This window comes from Aulostomus chinensis, chromosome 7 (assembly GCF_037954235.1).
Source record: "Aulostomus chinensis isolate RoL2024-O1b breed Wild chromosome 7, RoL_Achi_v1.0, whole genome shotgun sequence".
NCBI lineage: Eukaryota > Metazoa > Chordata > Actinopteri > Syngnathiformes > Aulostomidae > Aulostomus > Aulostomus chinensis.
Genome location: NC_141326.1, coordinates 29,198,537 through 29,217,971, shown reverse-complemented (window position 1 = coordinate 29,217,971; position 19,435 = coordinate 29,198,537). Strand labels below are relative to the sequence as shown.

General features: G+C 48.2%; 1 protein-coding gene and 1 long non-coding RNA gene across 2 annotated transcripts; one reads left to right on the top strand and one right to left on the bottom strand.

The window, feature by feature from the left end:
• Positions 1-14,161: 14,161 nt before the first annotated feature.
• On the top strand, positions 14,162-19,406 carry LOC147259411 (zona pellucida sperm-binding protein 3-like). Its single transcript, XM_086209796.1, has 9 exons — positions 14,162-14,471; positions 17,033-17,340; positions 17,533-17,651; positions 17,766-17,869; positions 17,956-18,133; positions 18,205-18,322; positions 18,669-18,751; positions 18,983-19,071; positions 19,240-19,406. The coding sequence occupies exons 1-9, from the start codon at positions 14,363-14,365 to the stop codon at positions 19,308-19,310; spliced, it is 1,179 nt and encodes a 392-aa protein (XP_086065922.1). The 5' UTR covers positions 14,162-14,362; the 3' UTR covers positions 19,311-19,406.
• On the bottom strand, positions 15,568-16,776 carry LOC147259412 (uncharacterized). The gene is made up of 3 exons (XR_015117267.1): positions 16,468-16,776; positions 16,090-16,376; positions 15,568-15,955 (listed from the first exon to the last, which is right to left on the bottom strand). It is a non-coding gene; the product is annotated as an uncharacterized LOC147259412 (long non-coding RNA).
• Positions 19,407-19,435: the final 29 nt, after the last annotated feature.

The window sequence follows — 19,435 nt, the reverse complement described above, 5'->3', positions numbered from 1 at the left end:
GAGGACTGAAGGAGGAGTGTTCCTCCTAGAAACAGTTTAATCGCTGTTGGGCAGAGTCGATTTATCGTGTTCGTACGACTATAACTGGACTTCTTTGATGCCACCAGATGACCTGAGCCTTCTAACCAGCGCTGCTCCTTGTCTGCAGGCCCTGCTGGTCCCGCACGCGTGGAGCGGAGACGTCATTACGGTGAATAATGACCAGCTGAAGGCGCTTGTGGCCTTTGCCATATTAGAGCACCAGTGATGACTCCTCCAGCAAGGAGGACAGAGGAGGGTAGGGGGAGGGCGACAGAGGAAGACCAGGATCCAATTACCGTCACCCAGAGCTCTCTGTGGGCGAGGCGGCGAGGCGGCGAGGTGGCGGTGCTCACTGTGGCGGCGACACTAGTAGCTTTTGGTCATCAAGGTCAGGTGGTGTGTGAGGAGCTCCACGACACTTATTCAGGTCAGAGAGGGGGGAAAAAAGATGTCTATAAATTGTGACATCATCCAAATGGACATCTACTTTCAGTCATTTTTAAAATACTCCAGTGGCTGTGACCTTTGACCTCGCCGTCCGTGGGAATGTCAGAAAGGAAGTTTAGGTTTTCTTGTAACCATTATTAAGTCTGGAAGGTGGACCGTGTTGGACACTCCTTTATTTCAAGCAGTATGTAATGAGATACCTGAGGGACAGCACCAGGAGAGGCGTGTCCTGCACTGGCAACCGATGACGCGTCTGGATGTTTCTGAAGCAGCTCTTCCTCCTGACACGTTGGGTCACGCTCTCAGGCCTGAGTGTTTGACTCCGCTGTGTAACCCCGGGGTTCCGCCCGGCATCATCATGGCCTCGTCAGCGCCGAAGCCACGGTTACAGTCGCTCTCTCTTTGTGACTGTCAGCTGCTGATACGAATCTCACGACGTCCCCAGAAAACCAAACGCATGTTTTATTCAGAACTCTGTCGGATTCCCAAGAAGTCAATTTCGTCAGTAACGAGACAAAAAAAAGAAACCGAGAGAAAAAAGCTGCCCCCTTCAAACAGGTTTTTTTTATTTGACTTAATTTCCTGTCTTTTTCTGCGTCTCTGGAAAAAGACAGTTTACAGCGTTATTTTTATTACTGTTGCAGAGACGTCTGGCGTTGGAAGTCATTTCACCCCGCTGTCGAGAGAAATGGAAGAAACAGACGATGTTTACAAGTCAACGGCGAGATAAGAGAATTAACAGCCAAGTACGTCCCAGGAGCACATTTAGTGGGGACAGACACGTCCAGATCTGGCGGCTTCCTTTCGGCGCTTTTGTGTGAATGTGACCTTTCTGTAATGGAAAAGCAATAAAAACAAAGCATTAAAAATGTTTCCCCGGCTGAGAGACTGAATCTGATAACAGAGGCTTTATTCTCTAAAGAAGTTGAATCCAGAGAATCACGTTTTCAGTGTATAAACACTTCGCCGGCACAATCATTGCATGACAAGGATGCAGCTAAAGGTCCTGTTTGTAGGATCTAGTGACACCTCATGGTTAAGTTGGAGACTGCAGGCCCTCGTGTGCCCCCTCCTCGGAAAACCTACGGGAGCCTGCAGGATCATCGACCAATGAAATACGAGGTCCTCAGAGCACTTGGACCACTTTTTTCCTCAGCCCAGCGTAACCTACGTGACGCTGTTGTTGATAAAAAGGTTACTTTTAAAACTTCCTTCGAACCACGAGCTCACGCTGATGCAAGAAAAGTAGCAAATCTTTTTTCAAGAACTTTCTCCCTCTCCGCCAAGACTGTGAGCCAAATCTGGATGAAACTTTGTAGAAATGACCTTTGAACCCTCGGGGACAAAAAAAAAAGCTATTTCGAGGAATCTTACAGCAGCGACTCCTGGCAACAAGGCGGATTAAACCATCCAACCAGGCGGTGCTGCTCAGATGCGACCCGATGATTCTGTCGCTGTTTTCCATATTTCAGCTCCGCTGTGCCGCCATGATGGAAACGAGGGTGGAGCCTGGTCCGTGGTTCTGAGATGTTCGGCCGAAGGACACTGAACCACTCTCAAAACGTTACTGGCGGGTGACACGGACGCTGCCAAACATGGCAGGGAGTCAAATATTTGCTCCTGTGGGTTTTTTCTTCGTATCAATAATTTATGAAGCGTCCTTAACTGCTCATCTGCTTCTGTTTGCCCCCCCGCCCTGTTTCTTTTGTCCTTACGTTCCCTTGTTCCTTCGTTCCTGCTGGCCACACCCCCTCGCCACTAATGGAGACCCAGTTTTTAATTGACTACTGTCTTTATTTCTCTTCCTCAAACACACTGGCCCCCATCTTCACAAATCAATAAATACCCCCCCCCCCAGCTCGCCTCACTGATCCTCCTTCATTTGCAGCACTTGAACTCTGACCTCCACATGGATCTGAGCAGCTCGGCTCAGTTTACTTCCAGTGAGGTTGTTTGTCTGTCTGACACCAGCATACATCATCATCTCTAGTCCAGACCCTCACAGGTCAAAGGTTAATGGCATCAGGAGCTGATCAGAGGCTTCAGTTTGTCAGATGGAGTGTCAGGATATCGATCACCGCAGATGTGATCGCCCGCTCCAATAAAGACGGAGAAAACACAGAATCACAGACAAACGGTTCGTCTCAGGAGACAAACTGTCAATGACAGCTCAGTTTTTCCTGGATGATCTCTCCTGGACATCTCGAGTTTCCTCACACACAGACAGACAGACACACACACACACAGACACACACACACACACACACACAGACACACACACACACACACACACACACACACACACACACACACAGAGTAGTGCTTGTTTTATGTACAATTGAAATGCAAAATGCAACCAGAAACCACAACATTGTGATTATGATGACACAAAAATGAAACCACATCCTGGCTGCCTGTTGATGCGGTGGTCAGAGCTAAAACTCACTGGACTTGATGGGAAATTCGGTCACAGACGCAACCATTTGTTCACCCGATGGACTGCCAGTCCACAAGTGGTGAGAATGTGGGTGCCAGGGGCCGGGGGGCTGGGCTGGTGCTAGCTTAGCTTTAGCTCTGGTGAGTTAGCTAGCATCCACCAGGACAGACCAAATGAAAAACAGAACAAAGTTTCATCTCTGAGTCCACAGAACAGAAGTTCAGGACGTTCACCTGCAAACAGAGACACATGAACTCGAGTGGTAGTTTTTCTTTGGGGCAGCTGTTTACAACGAGAAACAGATTCATTTTCAGCTGACACTGTCAGTCCACAGGAGATTTTTTTCTTCCCAAACATCCTCATTAGCGCCTCTGTCCTGTGAGTGAGGTCAACAATGACGAGGTCTATCAGGGCAGCATCAGCAGTTTCTGGAAGATTACAGCCTGAAGAAGCAAGACAATTTGAACACCAACAAAACTTTTCTAACTTTTGAGTTCTCGTGTGACCTGGTCTGCTACGTCTGCTACCAGGAAATAGTCACGGCCTCAAATTCAGTCTTAGCCTCCTGTTTACTGAGACAGAATTGATCTGTGACTGCCTCCGAGTTCAGGTAGATGTGTTGCGTCAGGTTTCCCGCCGCTTTCTTTTTATTTCAGTGTTTTCTGTGTCTGCAGCTGCTCTGATTCCCAGTCAGAACCATCATCGACCCGTCCGCTCCACACAGGTTTGCGCTCTGTCAAAGAGCTTTGAAATGAATAATTTTGCTGCAGCAGGAGTGGAAGCTCCCTCTGACAACAGGTGAACATGTGAATCATGAGTGTGACCTGTGGGGGTCAAAGCAGTCTGAGGCTACAGAAGTAATCCCAACTTTTTCCTCCTGAAATCTCTCAAGCACTCGGAAAATTGAACGGCTCTGACCGGTTAGGGTCGGTGTCAGGCTTTAACCTGATGTTCGGGTTTGATTGGAACCAGCTTGGTAGTTATTGTTTCAGGCTTTAACGCCAAGATAATAAGGACAAATTTACACCTGAGTTCAACTGCATTTTTAGCAATTTCAAAGCAGCTTTTCTCAACGTGGGGCAGGAAGGTGACCATCTAGGATCATTGAACAGCCATGACTTGTAATCGAATGTTTAAGGGGAACCATTAATGTTTTTGGAGACACTTGTGATTTTAGGTGCTCTGAGTTGTTGTTTTTTTAATTCGTGCATCGGCTCCTATTTGCCAGTGACTCGTTTGTCAAGCAAACATGTACAAGGACATGCGATGTTAACTTGAACTAGCAGTCACGGAGCAAACCTCCAACAGAAAAGCACAACAAACCTGCCGACACACGTTCGTGCATCCCTATAAATCATTAAGATTCCCCTCACTCACAGGATCCTCTCTGCACTCGGTGAGTAATTAACCACACCGTCATTCATGATTCATCACACAGATGATACAGTGGCTCCTGCCTCATGCATAAATTCAAAGTCTTCCTCTGTAATATGCCGGTGAGCCTGAGTCAACGTTGCTAACAGGCTGCACAGAAAAGCTCTGCATTATTGATCAGGAGCGAGTGTTTCCTCATTCAGCTGTGCTTTCCTCTCGTGTCAGATCAATAAGACTCAGACCACACAGTCGCTGGTCCTGAGGAGAGACTCAGCTGCTGCCTGCTGCTTGCTTGGCTGCTGTTGACCCCCAGTAAACAGGTGGCACACGAGAACCAGAATGATTTGAAGGCGGATATAAAACCGGCCGGGCAGGTTACAGCACAATCACCTACAGGAGCTGACACCACGGCAGCTGAAACTATAAAAAAAAGTGTGCACAAAATTACTTATGAAATATCTGTTTAATTTAAAACAGCAAATAGAACTACAATATCATAAAAAGTTGTAATAATGACATAGTAAAGAATAGCACAAGAAAATACTTCAACATTATTTGCAGAGGTATAAATGAAATATCAACTGAGCCCACGGCACTTTTGTCTTTTGACTCCAGGAAGAAAATTCCATCAGGCCTCCAGACTCAAACTCACCTTCTCGCCCATCATGGGAAATCGAAGCTCCCACCGTGGCGCCAGAACATTTTAATTTGAAATTTAGAGGAAATGAGGCGTCGTTTCCTGTCCTCTGAGATTTTTTTGTTTGTGTATTTTGTCATTTCTTTCAGTGTTATTCTACATTATATCATTAAATTCTGTGTTTTATGATGGGAGAGGACTGGCCGCCCCCCGCCTGCTGCTGCTCGCTGCTCGTTATATTACGACTGTTTCAAGATCAGGAATAAAGAACTAAACTCCTGCTACAATTTGGCTGCGTGTTGGAAATGTTTAGCGTTCATGGAGGATGTGGGAAAATGAACGACTTTGTGCGCCCAGAATGGTCTGCAGGGTTTTGTGTTGTTTCTCTCGTGCAGCATCCTGATGGTTTCTCTCTGGTTCCTGAGCTGGTGGCTGGGCTGGGCTGGGCTGGGCTGTGCACCGCTAAGCAGTAAACTGTTCCAGTCTTTCTTTGCAACTCTTCACTGTGTCTGAGTCGATATTTCATCACCTGCTGTTGTTGTGGCTCTGACAGGATGCAAAGTATTTGGTTGGTGGCGACAGCGCATGTTTGTTAGCTCACGAGAGAAATTTGGCGCCCTCCAGGGAGATGAGGAGGTGGGGGCTGGCGGGGGTTACGTGCACGGATGTTAGTCGTGTCATCATCTGTGTTTATGCCTGTTAATGTCACATCAAACATTGATGGGAGAGGAACCGGCGGGGCAACTGATGGCAACACGCTGACGTGTCCCCGTCTGGTGGGGGTGTTTGACGGCAGCTTCGTTGCATCATCAGGAAAAGCCTCTGATCATATTTATGGATTACACGCGGACGTCTAAATAAATGATCACACTGGCGCCAGGAACATGACACCCCCATCCTGAGCAGGAAACCCCCTTAATGACTAATTAATTCACAGCTAATCAGCAGCTGCCAGTTGTTGTGTGTGTCGATATTTACTCCTCTCCCGCCTCTTTTTATTTTTTTTAAATTTTTCCATACAAGTCCTAAACAAACAATTCCCTTCATTCATCACCAGCAGACGAGGCGAACAGCGCCGCCACCAGTGGTGATCGAGTTACTGAAAACCAGAAATTACTTCTACTGAAGATTAACAGGAGGCGAGAGGCAGCCTTAATAACACACCTGGTTAAAACACAGGGTTAGTCAGGACCAATTGGGGCCAATCAGGTCTAATCAGGACAAATCAGGGTCATTCAGGACCAATCAGGGCCAGTCAGGTCTAATCAGGACCAATCAGGGTCATTCAGGACTAATCAGGGTCAGTCAGGGCCAGTCAGGGTCAGTCAGGGCCAGTCAGGGCCAGTCAGGGTCAGTCAGAGTCGATCTGTGGCAAAAGGAGAACCAAAACGTTCGATATTTGAAATCTACTGGCTTGTTCCTGTAAATGTAACACACCCTTGCAGCCGGAGTTTGTGTCTTTATCATGGATGAGGAGGCACAAGGGTGAACTCACGACGACCAAACCTCCCGACTGTCGGCTGAGATGTGCAGATGAGCCACGTAACGAGGAGCGTCACGCCCACGTCCTCTTAAACCACCCAGGTTCGTTTCTTCAGGATGGCGGCGGCATCTCCCTAACAAAGTCCAAGTAATTTTGATTCCTTTTAAAACGTTATTTATCACATTTAGTTTCAAATGTTTCAAATCTGAATGTAAAATCGGATGCGGACAGTCATGGCTGTTCAAATCGGATCACTGTTTGGATTATGAATTCAAGCTCAAAGTTTTTTAAGTGTAGAACTGATGGGGGCGCTACTTATTCATTAAACGTATAGAAACTGGCGAGGGTGACGGCGGTGGTTGGAGGGGCACCGTTTGCTGCTTGTTGTTTCTGAGTGAATCTGCAGCATCCTCACAGGTACCAACAGGAAACTGCAGCCACACATTCCACTGGTTTCTCTTCAGGTGTCTGGAGCAAAGTCCTGAACACCAGAGAAGAAGCTCAGGAGGAAAAAGAGTCTCGCGTGAATCAATACGCAGCGAGCGTCCCCCATTAAACACGACTCATCGATCACTGGAACCCTGCAGACGTCTGTGGATGTTAATGAGCTCGCCGGTGTGATGAGGGTCTGCGTGTCCTGGTGGGGCCTCCACATCACATCAAACCTTCTGGGCTGCTGAGGAGAAAGTCTGTCAGCGCAGTGTCTTTTGTTGCAGCACATCCCTCTGCCGCCCTTACGAGTTCATTTGGGCGTTTTGTCGTGGTCCCAGCTGACGCGGCCGCAGTGCAATAAGAACTGCAGATCTCAGAGCAGCAAGGTGGTCTTCCAGTGTGTAGAATGACACACACGTCACTCATCAACATTTAAGCTAATTAGGCTTCAAGGTTGCTCAAGGCTGAACACGTTAATCCAGAGATCAAAGGTCCAAATAATCCAGAACATTAAGTCCAGAACACGTCACATATCCTTACCTGACTCATCAGCATCATAATGATCCAGGTTTCTGTCTTTTGACAAAGAATGTTTGGAATGTCTCCTCATGAGATTCATGACAAACATGGAAACTTTTATTTGCTGTGAAATTGTTGTGACATCAGAACCTGAAGTGAACGGGTGTTGATGCTGCAGCCTCACTGTGCTCAGGTAAAAGCCCTCAGCTCGGTCCACCTGCTCCAGCTTCCCCTCCACAATAAAAGCCTTTGCTGCTCAGTGACGCACACAAAGACGCTTCATTGCCAGAAGACTGTGATTCCAGCTGTCGGTCAAACTGGGACATTTGAAAGGAGACTGGAAGTTGAACTTTGTTAGGTTTTGTTATGATGGAGCGTCATCCCCTGGTCTGCTGGGTAAGACGACATCTGCTCATGAATTCCACATATTTTCTTCTTGCTGTTTTGTGTGATAAGAAATACATAAAACATTCCTGCGTGATGCTGGTGTTCCCAGCTCAGAGGCTCCGACCCTGCATCACCTCCTTCAGTGGGGCTTTTACTGTCCGCTATGAAACATCTTAAGAAGGTTATTACACCGTGGTGCGTTTGAGCGCCTGCCGGGACAAACGGCAGCAGCAGAATGGAGCCATAAATCACTGAATAACAGTCGTATTAATGCCCCCTCCATAAAAGTGATGTGTTTTCCTGCTGCCGACTGGGCGACGAGGATAAATATCAGCAGCTGCTGTCAGCTGACCGCTTCATCCACGACGGGGCTGATGGAGAGAGGCAGAGCCTCACGCTGCTGGTGAATGCAGGCGACAGCGATACAAAGCAACATGAAGGCGGTTGATCAAACAGATACCAGGGATTCAGATGTTTCCGCATGCAAATGGTTTATCATTTCTTGACTGCATGAACAAAGGAGGGGCCTGGTGAGACATTCGAACCCAGTGTTCACCAACACTGACATCAGCCTGCTGACTCTCACCGCTGTGTCCTGTTCCACGATCAAATAACCAGTAGGCTGGACATGTTTCCATGACGACAATCAAAATGGCGTCATGGTGACTGTTTATATGCGGAATGAAAAAGGACTATGATTGTGGGTAGAGTTCATCTTCTAGGGTGCGACTGGGCCTGACCAATATGGCGGATTCCTCGGCCAAAGAGGTCATGTGACCAGGTTTGTTTATGGTTAGAAGGATTATACAAAAACCACAAGGCTGAATTTCAGCAGCCTTGGAGGGGGGTCGAGGAAGAACCCATTAAATTTGAGGCACATCCACTCAATACATCAAACTCTGGCGTGGAAAATGGAGTGAACCTCGAGTTGAGAATCAAATCTCTTTTAGCTCTCAGGGAACTTTTCCTGTTTTCTCTGAGTTCAGAGGAAGTGAGGCAAGTTCACGCTGGCCGCCGTCTGCTGTCACTCTGGCAGCCGCAGTCAATACACTTTAAAGTGGAAAACAGACACTTTGATCTAATAAATCCAGGGTGGACAAACCTGCAGTGAGGTTTCAAGGAGGGACGCAGCGGCGCAATCACAGCCGAGGCCTTGACGAAGTGTTTGGAGGACAGAGGTGTTTTATTGCAGGTGGAGGACGCGGTGCCTCTGGTGTCACCTTGAACAGACTTCTGATGGAAACGTCAACATTTGTCTCCAGCGCTCCACCTTCAATCTGTGTCCGGACGCCACGCCGCTGTCACCGGCTCGCCTGGCTGTCCATCACGGCTGGCAGGGATATTATTGTTCTGACGCAGGTGGAGCGCCGTCGTTCTGATGACAGATGAGGCACCCCGCTCAGGGAGGACCATGGGAGGGAATCCAGCCCTGGAGAAATGAAAAACGGGAGCATGTGGCCGTCGGAGAAGAACCGCTGTGTGCTGTCAGACACTTTACAACGCCTGAGAGGAAAGTTTGACCTCAAACAGCAGAAACATTGTCGACTGATCGACTTCCTGACATCATTTCACTCCATTTCTTTGTCCCTGCCAGACGGAAGACTTGTCTGCACTTATTTGACACTGACAGGAAAAACAAGTCACGACGTGCAATGAAAGTGTCCTTTTATGTGTGTTTGGCTCTGTTTCATTTGTTGGTCACCTGCATGAGGACAGGTTGTCATTCAGTACTGATTTTCCTATCTTCGAATGCTAAACTCCTATTGATCATAACTGAGCTTGATGCTGACAAACATCAAGCATCCCTGTCTGATACACAACTGACAGGTGGGTGTTCAGGGGTTAAATGGGTTCAAGATATTCAATAGGAGGCAGATTACTAATAAATTAGTGCTAATAGCTGACTATTTATATCCAGCTAATGTGGTATAATGAGCTACACCCTCAATTACAGTCGGTTTCATTATGTGATTGAATATTCATCCAGCAGATCTCAGCCTGCAGGAGGAAAAATGTTGAAAGTTTAAAGAGTCGCCTGAAGACATCAAAGTTTCACAGATGAGAGAAAGAGAGAGAGAGAGAGAGAGACAGAGAGAGAGACACAGAGAGAGAGACACAGAGGCAGAGAGAGAGACAGAGAGAGAGAGACACAGAGACAGAGACAGAGAGAGACACAGAGACAGAGACAGAGAGAGACACAGAGACAGAGAGAGAGACAGAGAGAGAGACACAGAGAGAGAGACACAGAGGCAGAGAGAGAGACAGAGAGAGAGAGACACAGAGACAGAGAGAGACACAGAGACAGAGAGAGAGACAGACAGAGAGAGACACAGAGAGAGAGACACAGAGGCAGAGAGAGAGACAGAGAGAGAGAGAGACACAGAGACAGAGACAGAGAGAGACACAGAGACAGAGAGAGAGAGACAGAGAGAGAGAGACACACAGAGAGAGAGACACAGAGACACAGAGAGAGAGACAGAGAGAGAGAGAGACACAGAGACAGAGACAGAGAGAGACACAGAGACAGAGACACAGAGACAGAGACAGAGAGAGACTCATTCTGCTCAAGATACTTCCACCAGTGTGAATGTAGAAAGTTTTCAAATATTGAAATGACAGCCTTACTTTATTTCTTCCCTGTTCGCGATTTCATTGTCAATCATCTCAAATGGCGACAATCACCAGATTGTACTTTTATATATTTTTTAACTTTAAAACATAAAAAATAATTCAACTTTACAAATTCCATGATGAAAAGTTAAATTAACTTCGATCCGGGAGCAGAGCCAAACCTCTGGCTCAGCTACACTCGGAAAGTCGCTCCAAAGGGTGGAGAAAAAAAGAAAAAAGACGCCCAATCTGGCAGCGCTGGAGCTGCTGGATTCCAAAGCTCAATGAAACGCTCACAGAACATTTAAAAAGCAGCAAAAGCGATCAAAGGGTTGACCAGTGCCTCCCCTCACACCGGAACCAACTCTGGCTGCTTAGCTGCCCCGCATCACTGCACACTGCCAACAAAACGCTGCATCTATCAGCAATGGATCATGGATCTATCATGCAAAGTTCATCCAGATCTGGTTCAGGATCTAGTTTTGTCCTGTACCGATCCTCCTCACCCTGTCCTGCAAAGCATGATAAGTTGCTTCTGGTCAGCAGCAAACACTTTGTTTTGTTTGTCTGCTGCCAGGCAGGCCGTGTTCCAGCACAGTCGTCGCCCCACCGCTGCAGGTCAGGACTGTTTTGAATGAATGTGTATTAACTGATTTTTGACAAAGCTAAGCTACATTTCCCATCCGCTTCCATTCATTTTGCTAAGCTAACTAGCGGCGAGTCAGTCTCTGTGAGTCTCAGCTCCCTGGTGCAGCAGAGGGGAGAAGGGCCTTCTGATCTGGGATTGTTCCCAAAATGATGACATGTTCCTCCAAGTGAGGTAAACGCGACGGGCCTTTTCTATGGGCGCCTCCCACTGACTGCTGATGGACAGAGGTCCCAGTCCACCTCTGTGGTTGTAAAAATATAATCTGACTTTATAGACTGACCACTCGCTTCATTTATTAGCCAGTAAACATTTCATGGTCTCAGTAACAACAGCGGGCTCCTCACTCCTCAGAGACTCCCCCGTCACGTCCAAATATGGTCACTTCCAGATGCAAAATGCCAAGATGTCGATGGCCAACACTGAGGACGAGCATCCAAGTCAAATATTTAATCTTCTTCCTCCACATCAGCAGGTTCAGCAGTTCAGTCCATCAGAGACTCAAATCAGCCACAAAAACAAGGCTGACGTCCAGTGAGGAGGAAAATGTTGTTGTTTAAAAAAAGAAAAGAAAAGTTCCTAATAAGATTTGTTGTTGATGTTGTTGTTGTGTGAGTTGAAATGATTCTGATTATGAATGTTCCCCCTCAGGAGCTCCACAATTTAGTTTTTGATTAACAGAAACTGTAATGAGGAGGACTACCGATGATTGACAGTTCATTAAGAAATAAGATGATAAGGCTTAAACATACAAATAAAAACTGGTGAGCGATGATTCAAATGTTTCAAGGACATTTCGCATCCGTCAGCGCTGTCAGTCAACGCCACGTTGATTTATTTACTCCTCCTCAGTTTGTCAGACACGAATAATAAAGTTGAAACATGTTTGACTCCTTGGAGGTCCAGAGGACGACTCGGCGTCGCCACGTGTCAGCGTGGATGTTGTTGTGTAGTCTGAGACTAAACATCCTGCTCTTCTTCTTCTGCTCCTGTAGGACTTCCTGTCACCTCCCATCATGGCGAACAGCTCCCGGGTTTCTGACTGTCTGCAGCGCTGCGTCGAGGGGCGGCGGCGAGGGTTTGATGAGGAGAACTTTCAGACACAGGAACGTCTGTGTCAGCGGTAAGATGGCGGAGAAGCAGCTCGAGGGCTTCCTGGTCACCACGAGGTGTCAAGATGAGGATGACGGGAGTCGTGCAGTTCTGGAACTTGGAAAATGGCGGAATATTTGCAGTAGGGAACGAAGTACACAACCACAGTCGGTCAGTTATCACGCCACTCCAAGCGGAAGTTCCACAGTCACATTAAATGCTAACAAAAGCAGCAAAGTTGATTTTTGTGTTCTCCATCTGTCCATCCCTCCATCCCATCTCAGGAACACTACATCTCAGGAACACTACATCTCAGGAACACTACATCTCAGGAACGCCTTGAAGAAACGTTCTCCAATGTGTCACAAATGTGCAGGGACTCAAGAATAAGCTAAAAAGATTTTGGTGGTCAAGGTCAAGGTCGCCGTCTCCTCGCACACTCGCAACTCACAACTCACAACCCACGTACCATTCCTGTTCAGGCCCTGAGGGAAGTGTTTCAAAACATAAATAAAGTTAGAATATTATTAATGGCCAATCAGAGCCGCGGTCACCACAGTCCAGGTTCATCATCTACAACACTCCGCTCCTCCGTCAAGGTCGTCCCGAAAACCTGCTGCCGTCAGGAAGTAAAGTGCTTCGTTTTCCAAAAACAAAAAACAGCCGCGTCTGCATAGAATTAACCCAACAGTCAACAACACACACACACACACACACACACACACACACACACACACACACACACACACACCTCTATCCTCTGGCAGTGAGTAATTAAAGGAAATAAGCAGAGAAAACTCATTAATATCAGTAAAGGTGAGCAGCTCGGGCAGCCTGCTGCTGCTCATAGAGAGATGATGAGCGCTAACACACACATGTCAATACACACACACACACACACACACACACACACACACACACACACACACACACACACACACACCCAGCAAGAAGGTTGTGGGTGGAGCCCCGGCTGCAGCACGGGGTCTTTCTGGGTGAGTCTCCATGTTCTCCCTGTTCCTGCTGGGTTCTCTCTGGTACTCCAGCTTCCTCCACAGTCCAAAGACATCAAGAGGGACCAGGTTAATCCAGACTCTAAATTGACCGTAGGCGTGGCTGGGAGAGCCAATGGTTGTCTGTCTCTATGTGTTGGCCCTGCCATGGACTGGTGACCTGTCCAGGGGGAAGGCTGCTGGGATAGGCTCCACCCCCACCACCCTCAACAGGAGGAGAGGGAGAAGAGGGAGAAGATGGATGGAATATAAAATTATATATATTTTCAAAAAGATATTTTTAAAGTTTACATTAATAAAAAAATGGAATAATAAAAAGAGTAGAGGTCTCACATTAGCAGGGTTGTTAGCATGACCTTGGCTGGACTCATTATTTATATGGAGGACACAGGAGGAGAACACATTTCTCTGCCTCTAATGATCCATAAACAATTTTAACAGGATGAACTCCATCAAGGCGTTAATTAGTCTGTGACACACACACACACACACACACACACACACACACACACACACACACACACACACACACTTTCTCTCTGTGGGTTTAATCTCTGATCAGCAGCATCAACACTTGTCCGTTAAACCCTTGCAGCTCTGAGGAGAAACGGGTCAAAGGGCGGATCGGTTCGCATCTGTTCTGAGACGTATTCACGTGTGTGAACATCATCACGGGTCCTCCTGCTGGGACAGACGGGACGGCGCTGGACGGGGCGTGTACGTCACGACATGGCCTTCATGTGCTGGCGTGAAAAAAATCTGCCTCTCAGATTCCGGTTGTTAGCACAAAAACAAATGGACAAAATGTTTTATTCCGTTTTTGCATTATTATTATTATTATCATTATTATTACCTTTCTCTGAATTAATTACTAAAGATATTGTAGTCTGACTGAAACCTTTAACTAAATTTACAAGCCGCTATTTTACTAATTTTAAGCTTTATTTTCAAGTTATTTTAATTTTTTAATCATCATCATTTAATATAAAACACTCCTACCAGGAAGTTTAGAGCGACACACGCAACCTTCAAACTGGATGAGATGACGCGTTCAAGGACTTGATCCGGGTTCCTCTCTCGCACCCAGGAAGGCGAGTTGAGACGAGGCCGCGCGTGTTCGCCTGCAGTTCAGGTGAACGTGATCAGGGGAACAAGGCACAGCTGGGGGACTAATCAGACGGAGGAAGGGGGCTCTTCAAAACCCGCCACGGCTGAGGAGGTTCGCTTTCTGGGAGAGTAAAAACAGAGTTGACCCTTTGACGCGATGTCCATCATCCAAGCTCTTTTCTGGCTCCTGTGCGGAGCTTCAGCTGCTGCTCAGGACTTTAACTGGAACCAGAAACTGGACCAGCTCAGAGTCCAGAAACCAGCAGGTAAACGTGATCCACAGCACAGACGGAGTCGTCGGTGGTGGGTTTTGTTGGGTGGTGCCGTCAGACGCTGAGGAGAGACGCGCCTCAATAAATCTCAGCAGCGTCCGCCTCTCAACGTTCCTGCATCAAACATTAACAGCTGGTTTGTCAGACGAGACATGAAAACGCTTTCGCTGGTTTGTTCAGGCGTGCGAGGCTGCACTTTAGGAACTCTGACCAACTTGGAAAGTTTGACGTTTCAGCTCAACCTGCGTCCGTCGTTCACGGTGGCGTTCCACCTTCCTGCCTGTGGGCTCCAGGGGTTTCATGTCACAAAGCAGGGTCTCAACCTCACTTTCAAATTTTATTTTTCTAAGAGAAACTGCAAGTGAAATATATTCTATTTGAGTTTAACCCCAACTCAAATACTTCTAATACAGAACGCATGCGTGAAGTTCTGGGGAGTAAATATTTGGAGTGTGACGCGTGACAGGCCGCCTCGCGCGAGCACATCGGAAACATCTGGAGAGATTTTCTTCAGACGTCACCGAGGCGCGCACTGCGGAGACCTGCGCGCGACGCAGTACTTGTACTCTGCCTGCGGAGCTCCTGACTCGTCGGTGACTAAATTAAAAGTTTAGCCGTCCTTGTTTCTGAGAACTCCCCTGTCGTCCGGTCCCGTCAGCGCCGCCCAAAGTCTTCCCGTTTGTCAATTTACCTGGAAAAAACATAAGAATTGGCTTTGCCTAATAAATGTTAACAACAAAGGTGAAACACTGTCTCAGTAGTGACGTCATACCCAACCGTCCATACACAAAGGATCAATACTCATCAAATAACTTGTTTTTTTCAAAATCCTGTTCATGTTGCCTTAATGTTTCTAGACCCAGTCTGCACAGCTCAACCACAGAACCACAAACTGTTTACCCCTGAGCTGCAGAGGTAACGGAGCATGACTGGGATTAGCAGGAGCATAACTGGGATTAGCAGGAGCATGACTGGGATTAGCAGGAGCATGACTGGGATTAGCAGGAGCATGACTGGGATTAGCAGGAGCATGACGGGGATTAGCAGGAGCATGACGGGGATTAGCAGGAGCATGACTGGGATTAGCAGGAGCATGACTGGGATTAGCAGGAGCATGACTGGGATTAGCAGGAGCATGACGGGGATTAGCAGGAGCATGACGGGGATTAGCAGGAGCATGACGGGGATTAGCAGTAGCATGACGGGGATTAGCAGGAGCATGACGGGGATTAGCAGGAGCATGACGGGGATTAGCAGCTGGATTATAATCGTGGTTGAAGCATTTTAAGAGGCGCGATGTCCTGGCGTCATCTTGGGTTTGACAAACTGTCATCCCACCAACGGAGGATGAACCTGTTCTCAGGAAGGGATGAGGACTGCTGGGGGTCAAAACCAGGGCCGGGCTGGGGTTCAAGTTCAGCCCTGGAGCTCGGCGGGGAGAGGCCTTGTGTCTGATCGCACGAAGGACGCAAGTGGAACTGTAATTTTAACACAAATGCTTTGTTGGCCGTATATCTAAACATAAGAACATGTTTAATGTTGTAAGTAATAAACATGAATCTTATCAAAACCTAAGGAAATATTTTGAAACAAGACTTCAATTTATACTAACTTCTTACTCGAATAACTCATTTAGATGTAAATGAAACACTTCAGTGTATTTTATATTGGCATCAGCATTTCTGTATTCTTGAGCTGGGCTGTTCAGTTCTGTAGAAAGAAGAGGCAACCAGGTGTGCAGCCTCGCGTCCAATAGCATCTGGAAGTACGCAGGTGCCTTCACACTGAAGTATGGAAAGATGCAGTGCACTATGGGTACCCGGATGGTGCACTCATAACGCTCAAGAAGTTGGGCATGGAAATATGGACACTTCTCGCTCTCAATGGCCGCCATCTTGGCTACGTAAGGGAAGGGGAGGGGCCACTTTTAGACTGTTGTCGTACATACTATATTTATTAGCTTAGTTTAGCAGTCTGTTATGATCCGTACCGCTAATGCTAGTCAGCCAGCCGGTCAATGGCCGGTGACAATCGCTAGTCATCCTGCCATTGGAAGTTGGGATTGGAGTCACAGGAACACCCACTGTAGTCTGCGATGATCAGATGGGGCCATCGAGAGGGTGCGCGCTCGCTGCCGTGCGACCGCTCGCTGCCGTTGGCTGCAGTCGTGGGCTTTTTTTTCCTTTTTGGCCCTCAGCTTCTTTGCTCTGCCCGTCTTTTTCTGCCTTTCTTTTGGACCTGTGACTTTGTATCGCTCCTCGCTTCGCTCCTCTCCTTTCCTCTTGTTTCTTTTAAAGAGGAAAACAATACTCAAAGCTGTGAGGGCTGCCCCCCTGTGGCCGCAAGCTGTGAGGGCAGGCCGCTGTTAACCATGGCTGCGTTTGGGTTAAAAAAAATCAAAACAAACGCCACCGGCCGGGAACAGACCGGCCATTCGGGAACCTCCTGAACCTCCCTATGGCCAGCCCGCCCCTGGTCAAAACTGTCTACTCTTCTGAAAACTATTAGCCTCGTACTGAAAGACCACCTGATGACCCAGTCTCCCCTCCCTTCAGTTGCCCCCCAGGGGAAGCAGTCTTTCCATGAACCGTTGACCTGGAAATTTCCAGATCCTCCGGTTGAGGAGGAGCCTCGGTACCCTCCGGACTTCCAGCTGAAGCGCCCAGAGGTGCCCAACACTGTTGCCGTCATCTGTGGGGAAGGTTCCGTCCGGGTGGAGGCCAAGCGAGACCTGCTGGGCATCGGTAAACCAGTGAGGGTCGAGGACGTGACACTGGGAGGATGTCCCGTCACGGGGGAGGACACGGAGGCTCAGATCCTGATCTTTGAGTCGGAGCTGCACAGGTGTGGCAGCCAGCTGCTGGTGAGGCTTCCATGTCCGTGTCTCCGGACGTCCTTGGTGTAGTTTTTGTTTCTTTTGGTTGATGGTTTCGATTCTGCAAGTGCTCAAGGGTTACACAGCGTTCCACATTCATGTTTTCTGTGGCTTTACTCCACCGTTGGGCGTTTTGATGCATGTAAATTTGAAGGCGTCTTCCTCATGATCACGTTTCAGATGTCAGATGAGTCGTTCATCTACGTCTTCACGTTGCTCTACACGCCAAGTCCTCTGGGAGACTCTGCCATCGTCCGCACCCAAGAGGTCACCGTCCCCATCGAGTGTCACTACCAGAGGTCAGATTTTAGGGCGGAACCCTCAGGGGCTAAACTTGTCTGTCATTTATGAAATCAATGTCCTCAAAGTCAGAAAATTTGAGTCTGAGTTTTCAGATTGTTGTTTTTCTTCAGGAAACACGACGTGAGCAGCAAGTCTTTGCAGCCTGCCTGGAACCCGTTCATTGAGGCTCAAGTTTCTGGGGAAAGTCTGTACTTCTCCTTCAGGCTCATGACTGGTGGGTTCATATGCTTGTTGACACTGATTTTGTTTAAAATGACCTGGACGGGTCCAAAAGTGTGGCGTTTTCGTCCTGTGTCTCAGATGATTGGCAGTTTGCTCGTCCGTCTTCTCAGTACCTGCTTGGAGACATGATTAGATTTGAGGTTGCAGTCAAGCAGTTTCACCACACGCCTCTCAGAGTGACGGTGGACAGCTGCCTGGTCACCGTGGTGCCCAACATCGACACAGTCCCTCGATACACCTTCATGGGGAACAACGGGTCAGTTTACGGAACTACAGATGTCACCGTGTCACGTCAAGCCGTCTGACAAACCTCTGCGGTGCCTTCAGGTGTCTGTTCGACAGCCAGTTGACGGGCTCCACCTCTCAGTTCCTGCCGCGGACCCAGGATGACCGGCTGCAGTTTGAGTTGGAGGCGTTCAAGTTCCAGCAGGATGACAGCGGAGTGGTGAGACCCAAAGAGTCAGATCCACACAGATGTAAACAAGGAGCCATTAGCTGCGTCGGGGGCCGTGGGTTCGGTTCCCCTGACGTTAGATCTGTACAGTCACAATTGGCTGTGTGTGGAGAGGTAAATGTGTCCTGGTGGCTGCACTGGCGCCTCCTGGGGTCAGTCAGGCGGAAGAGGGGCAGCACAGCGTGACCCTACAGTCATCCCTGGTGAAACTCCTCGCCCTCCCCTGACCTGCAGAGGGGGCGGAGCAAAAAACCAGGACCGCTTGGTGGGGTTAATTAAGGTACAACTGTTGAGAAAATGTCAGGAAAGGTAAAGTGCCGCCCTTGTGTGTGTCCAGTTGTACGTCACCTGTAACCTGAGAGCGACGGTGGCGGCTGCAGCTGTTGACGCCACCAACAAGGCCTGCTCCTTCTCCGACGGGTAAGACAGCGCCCTGACGACCTCTGATCACTGCAGGAGGTTTAATACGTGATGCTGTACGTTGAGCCAATCCTGAGTTAGTCGGTGTGGATGTTGGGCCGAGGCGGATTTGGCCACAAATACTTAGTAAGACAATGTTCCGGACGGATGAAGGATGACGCCGTTCTGATGCAATGACGTGATGGAAACTGACACTCTGCTGTGAGTGACTGTCAGAGCTTTGATTGACAGGTGGTGGGAGGCCAGTGGCAGCCATCAAGCCTGCTCCTGCTGCGATGCCCAATGTGAGACGGGAGGCCAGAATCAAATGTCTGGAAAAGGTACGTATCAGTTCACCCTGGAATGTAACTTTGATAAAGCGCTGCTGCGAGTTAATCTTCCCATTGTCGAGTAAATTCAGAGTTTCTCTCCAATTTGACAAAAACGACATGAGATTTGTACTTCCAATGAAGATGAGGGGTGTGACCACAGGTGTGTTTCTGCTGCAGGTGGCGAGTGGGAGCAGGAAACGGTGGTTGGACCGATTAACGTGAAGGAGAGGCCGCTGGGCTCCGGCTGAAACGACGTGAAGCCTCTGATTAAAGCTCTCATCCTGATTACTGTCGGTGTGGTTTGTTCTGTTACAGCAGACGAAGTCGTAGCTTCCAAAATGACGACGTCTCGTTTGTCCTTGATGGGACAGGT